Source organism: Palaemon carinicauda, chromosome 8, assembly GCF_036898095.1.
Source record: "Palaemon carinicauda isolate YSFRI2023 chromosome 8, ASM3689809v2, whole genome shotgun sequence".
NCBI lineage: Eukaryota > Metazoa > Arthropoda > Malacostraca > Decapoda > Palaemonidae > Palaemon > Palaemon carinicauda.
The window spans coordinates 139,160,931-139,167,459 of NC_090732.1; the positions used below are offsets into that span (position 1 = coordinate 139,160,931).

The 6,529-nt window shown below is 39.7% G+C and overlaps 1 protein-coding gene across 1 annotated transcript; it reads left to right on the plus strand.

Moving 5' to 3' along the window:
* Positions 1-4,800: 4,800 nt before the first annotated feature.
* LOC137645471 (piggyBac transposable element-derived protein 4-like) lies at positions 4,801-6,087 on the plus strand. The gene has a single exon (XM_068378276.1). The coding sequence runs from the start codon at positions 4,801-4,803 to the stop codon at positions 6,085-6,087; it is 1,287 nt and encodes a 428-aa protein (XP_068234377.1).
* Positions 6,088-6,529: the final 442 nt, after the last annotated feature.

Here is a 6,529-nt window from a genome sequence, read left to right on the forward strand (position 1 = left end):
ATTTCGAATAAGCGTACGAGAGAGAGAGAGAGAGAGGGACACACACATCCTACAGTACAACAAAAGTGTAAAATAGCGTACGTAAAGCTGTATTATTATTACAGTACTGTATTGTTATTATTATTATTATTGTTGTTGTTAATAAAATTATTATTATTATTATTATTATTATTATCATTATTATTATTATTATTATTACTGTATTACTGTACTGTACTGTATTATCATACGATAATTCAGTACTGTATACAGTACGTAGTAAAATTAAATCGAACATGAAACGCAAATCAGATGCAGTCATACAATATTAGAATGGTGTAAGGCTGCTGTTGACTACTACTGTACGTACAGTACTACAAATGTAATGGATGTGCTTCTTTTCCATGAATCTTTTGTATGTATACGTACGTAGTACAGTACTGCATCCAATAATATTCTTTGTTGCAAAAATCACATTTCGAATAAGCGTACGAGAGAGAGAGAGACACACACACACATCCTACAAAAGAATAAAACACTGTAGCATACGTAAAGCTATTAAATATTGTTATTATTATTATCATTATTATTATTATTATTACAGTACTGTACTGTATTATTATCATTATTATTATTATTATTAATACGTACGTTCGGTATGCGCGGGGCATCTTGTATGAGTTGGTAACCTACGCGTCATATACTGTAAGACGGGTTGTGATTGGTTCAAGCGCTGATAGATGACGAATCAGAACTCAAGTTTTGTTATCTAGCCTGTGATTGGTGTTTTGCCATCATCTCCAACCCGCAGCATCTAGGTTCTCGCGGGCCCGGATCGTCCACTCTCTGTTCCCACGTATCGCTGAGTAGACGTTCTTAAGTTTGTGAATCTGTGCTGTGTGCGATCTTTTTAAGTTGAACTTTTTGTCAAATCCTACTGTAATGGCTCCCAAGCGTTCTGCTTCTCTTAAGGCTGGTAGTGAGCCTAAACGCCACCGAAGGATGATGACGATAGCTGAGAAGGTTACGCTTCTCGATATGTTAAAAGATGGTAGAAGTTACGCGTCCGCTGGGCGCCATTTTGGCATCAACGAATCTACTGTTCGCTATATTAAGAAGGACGAGGCGAACATTAGAAAGACGGCTGCAATCACCTTTAGCAGATCAGCGAAGCGAGTCGTTACAACGCGTAATAAAACGATCGTACACACGGAAGGTGCTTTAGCTGTGTGGATTGCCGACTGCCGGAAGAAGAACATAGCCTTGGATACGAACACCATCCAAACAAAGGCTTTGAGCTTATATGAGAATTTTGCTGCAAAGGAACCTAAAGACGACGACGGCAACCATGCTGAAGATGATGATGATGCAGATGATCCTCAACCAGGGACATCCACTGATTCCCAGCCTCAGAAACGTTTTCCGCCAGCAAAGGATGGTTCGCGAAGTTTCAGAAACGCTTCGCCCTGAAAAGCGTTTCCCTGCATGGGGAGGCTGGTTCGGCTGACACTGCCGCTGCTGAAACTTACGTGAACCAGACGTTCAAGAATATTATCGCCGAAGGTGGATACAAGCCGGAACAAGTCTTTAATATGGATGAGACCGGCTTGTTTTGGAAGAGAATGCCGTCGCGAACTTTCCTGTTCAAAGAGGAAGCCAAAGCCTCTGGCTTTAAAGCATTCAAGGATCGCGTTACCCTCGTGATGTGTGGCAATGCTGCTGGATTTTTGCTAAAGCCGGGGCTTATTTATAAGTCGAAAAATCCTCGCGCTTTGAAAAATAGAAATAAGAATCTCCTTCCCGTGTACTGGATGCATAATCAAAAAGCATGGATTACGAAGATGCTGACCTCCAACTGGTTCCATCAGTGTTTTATCCCGCAAGTCAGCAAATATCTCTTAGAGAAGGGCTTGCCATTCAAGATCCTTCTCCTTATGGATAACGCTGGTGGACACGCAACTGACCTGTCGCATGAGGGCATTCAGGTTGAGTTCCTGCCACCCAACACCACGTCATTAATTCAACCGATGGACCAGGGGGTTATCAGGGCGTTCAAGGCCCTCTACACGAAGAACACCTTGGCGGACCTCGTTGCGTGTGTGGATGCTGCCTAAGATGATGAGGATGAAGATTTTAACTTGAAGGCGTACTGGCGGCAGTACACCATAGCCACGTGCGTGCAGAATATTCAGAAGGCACTTCAAGAGATGAAACCTGCAACTGTGAATGCGAGCTGGAAGAAGTTGTGGCCCCAGATTGTTTATGACGACGAGGGATTTACACCTGCTGAAATCCAGCACTCTGCAGTACGCAAATCTGTGCAGTTGGCTGCCATAATTGGAGGTGACGGGTTTGGCGACATGACGACTGAAGACGTCGACGAGTTGTTGGACTGCCATTCCCAGCCCCTAACTGACGCAGACCTCGAAGACCTGACGAAATCGGCAAGCGAAGAAGAGAGTGAAACCTAGGAAGAGACCCAAGAAAATGTCGAAGAAACGGGCTTAACATTAGAACGGCTTGCCAAGGCCTGCAACCATGCGAAGGAGTTGAAAGAAATGTTGCAAGAGTGGGACGAGGATATGGTTCGCTCGATGCAATTCTGCAACAAGATCGATGAAGACATGACTCCCTACAAAATGCTCTTGGATCGAAAAAAGAAGCAGCGGCAACAACTTCCGATTACAATGTTCTTCCAGCCTCGCAAAAAAGAGCCAGTTCCTCCTGCCAGTACGCCTTCGGAAGAAATTGAAGAAGTTTCCCAGGAAGAAGTTGAAGAGGTGTCCCAGGAAAAGACACCTCCGTCTGAAGAGACGTAAAATACTACCTGGCTGCACAGTAGAACACATCATCTGCTTCATCATCATCATTTCTACTGTGCAGCAAATTCATCGCCATCATCATTCAAGTTTTTCTTCAACTTCTTTCGTGGTGAGTACAGTAACAATCTTTATTTTTTACTTTAATATTCTTACATTCTAAAACTGTATTTGTGCCTGTTTTATAGTTTAGTACTGTACGTACTGTATGCATTAAGTTAAAGGGAAGGTTTTAAAAATCTACATGTTGTAACCTATCATATTTTTTTTGTTTAAAATTTACATTTACGTACGTAAAACAATCTCTCTCTCTCTCTCTCTCTCTCTCTCTCTCTCTCTCTCTCTCTCTCTCTCTCTCTCTCTCTCTCTCTCTCTCTCTCTCTCTCTCGTAAATTGATTTTTTATGTTTAAAATTTACATTTACTGTACGTACGTAAAACAATCTCTCTCTCTCTCTCTCTCTCTCTCTCTCTCTCTCTCTCTCTCTCTCTCTCTCTCTCTCTCTCTCTCTCTCTCTCTCGTAAATTGATTTTTTATGTTTAAAATTTACATTTACTGTACGTACGTAAAACAATCTCTCTCTCTCTCTCTCTCTCTCTCTCTCTCTCTCTCTCTCTCTCTCTCTCTCTCTCTCTCTCTCTCTCGTAAATTGTTTTCCTGCTTTGCTACGTACAATACTGTATGTGCTGTACAGTACTGTATGATTTTATATAGATACGGTAAATTATATTTGTAAGGTAACATATTTTGTAAATGCTTTTACTGTAAATACTGTACTGTATCATTATTTATCACTATCATCATGTGCGTTAAATGCCTTGTTTGTTCTGAGTGTGGTTGTTTACTGAGCGTACATTTCATTTGGAAGTCCTAAGAAAAATACTTAAACTAAAACATTGGTAATAAAAAAATCAACATACAGTACTGTATAATCAATATAATCGATGCAAAAACTAACCTATACATATATGTGTACTGTACACTAAATGAGTTTGTTTCTTCATTATGATCAGAGATGAACGTAAACAAAACATTGGTTGCCATTTTTTATCGTGCTTTTTAGGTGTTTAGGAAACGCGTGATATAAAATCGCCTTTAATATTTGTGCCTGTTTTAGTTTAGGGTGCTGTAGTACATGCATTAAGTGTTCTGTACATTAAAGGGTGGTTTGTTAACAGTACTACGTACAAGGGAAGGTTTTAAAAGTCCGAATATACATGTTAAATAAATAGGTAAATATGATGTCACTACTTCGCGGAATTTCACCTATCGCGGCCGCGTCTGGAACCTATCTACCGCGATAAACGAGGGTTCACTGTACAGTCAAACCTCTCCACGAAAGAATCTGCTTACAAAATTTTCACGGTACGAATGGAGATGCGAATATTTTTATGACTCATTGAAAAAAGGTTTCGTATTAAGAAGAGTAATTTGCCATCCAGGCCGAGAATAAAATAGTCACCCATCAAAAGAAGTTGAAGTAAATGGGTTTACACAAAAGGTAATGTACCTATAGTCTATGGTAGGGATAACTATATTACTGTAGTATTGTACATATAGTACTGTATATTTTGTTTACAGGTATGTACAATGTTGTACTGTATGTATTGTATTTTACATTATTACATTATGTTCTAATAACTACTAAATTTACAGGTATTAACCCACGAAGGACGACCCGTCCATTTAATGGATGCATTAATTGCTATGAACTAGCGACCGTCTATATTGTGGATGCATTTTTTTCATCCTTTCTCCCTCCTACATATGACTTTAGCTCCGCCTTCTATTGACGTCACAGGCTACTTTAACCAATCAGTGATCGTTTACAAAGCAAAGTTGCCAGAAATCTTATACTTTGAGGTTATTGGAGTGTACTAAGCATGCGCCGTTGGCGGTGGGAGTAGGTGCCGTTTGGCTTATCGATCGAGATTTTGTTATCTGTTGGCAGGATAAAAGATAACTTTTTTTTATGCAAAATTAAGAGTTAATTTGTTTTATAATGGCTAATATGGAATATCTTTATGATTCAGAAACAAGTGCTGATGATTTGGACAACCATAGTGAGCATGATAGTGATGATTATATGACTGATAGCGATGTTTATGACGACGATCTTGACATTGAACCTGTTGCCTCATCCTGGGCACGTGTTTATCCGCCTGAAGGTATTGACTGTGGGAGTGATTTGGCTTTTACCCAAAGAAATGTAGGTCCTTTAGGGATTCCTAACCGTAATTCACAGCCTATTGAATACTTTTCTTTATTTATAACTGATGATATTATAGATATTCTTGTTCGTGAGACTAACATATATGCCAACAGATGTTTAGCTAGTAAGGAAGAGTGGATAAGAGAACATACACGAAGCAAATACAGAATCTGGAAACCAGTAACTCATGAAAGAATGAAAAAGTTTTTAGCTCTTAGTTTGCTCATGGGATTGATAAAAGTGCAGGATATAAAAGATTTTTGGAGTACGTTTCGTTCAACTAGAATTCCTTTTTTTGGAGAAACCATGCCACGCGATGAATATCTTCTAAATAGTCGATTTCTTCATTTGAATAATACCTTGAATAAGCCCAGAGGTGACCCACAGTATGACCCATGGTTTCGAGTGCGCCCTCTTTTAGATTCCTGCAATAAGTTATTCAAGGATCATTACAATCTTCAGCAGACTATCTCCCTTGATGAAAGTATGATTGGTATGCGTAATAGGTGTGCATTTATACAATATATGCCCAATAAACGGCACTGTAGGTATGGGATAAAAAAGTTTGAACTTTGTGAAGCTTCCTCTGGATATGTTTATCATATAGATTTGTATTCAGGGCGTGATTTTTATGCTACTGGAAGTCAGCAAGGCTTTACTCATACAGTAGTAATGAATATAATGGAGAAAAGCAAGGTTCTGAATAAAGGTTATCACCTGATTACTGACAACTTTTATACAAAGATTCCTCTAGCAGAAGCCCTACTAATACAGAAGACATCCCTCACAGGAACAATAAAGATCAATTCTAAATTTTTGCCTCAAATTTTGGTCAAGCAGAAGCTCAGCACAGGTGAAACTGTCTATGTAAGAAAAGGAAAGTTGCTTACCTGTGGTTTCAAAGAGAAAGCAACTCGCAAGCCAGTTTACCTTTTGACAACATATGCTCATGCTGAAAATGTCACATTGCAGACAAGACATGGAGAAAAAATCAAGCCTAAAGTCATAAATGACTGTAGTGTTGGTATGGGAGGTGTTGACCTTTCAGACAAAAAACTTTTCTGGGGCGGCCTGTGACGGCCGGTGAGAAAGGTCCTTCCTTATACCTTTCCTAATATAAATCTTCCAAATATACTAGAGAAAGATAAAAGCATGGAATGCAGAGGTTACAACCCTCGCGCGAACACCTTGTAGGTGTCGTGTATTAAACAAAGGCGTGTGTAAACCACTATTCACAGGTTGTCTTCCATTTAGATAATCCCTTCATCAATGGGGAGGGCCGTGACAGGCCCTAGATAACATGGTTGAACTCCCCAACGACACCTACCACGCGCGCCCTCTAGGACATCCTTCTGTAATTGGACTTGCATCAAGCCGAGTATTTTTTGGGCACAGTGTTTTTTCGAAGAGTTTCTCGTTATTTCAACATGACTGACGTTGTTACTTCACCCTTACCAATGTTAAGTACCATAGTTTGTTTTGGCAGCTTTTGGCAGTACCGGGCATTTGTTATATTTCC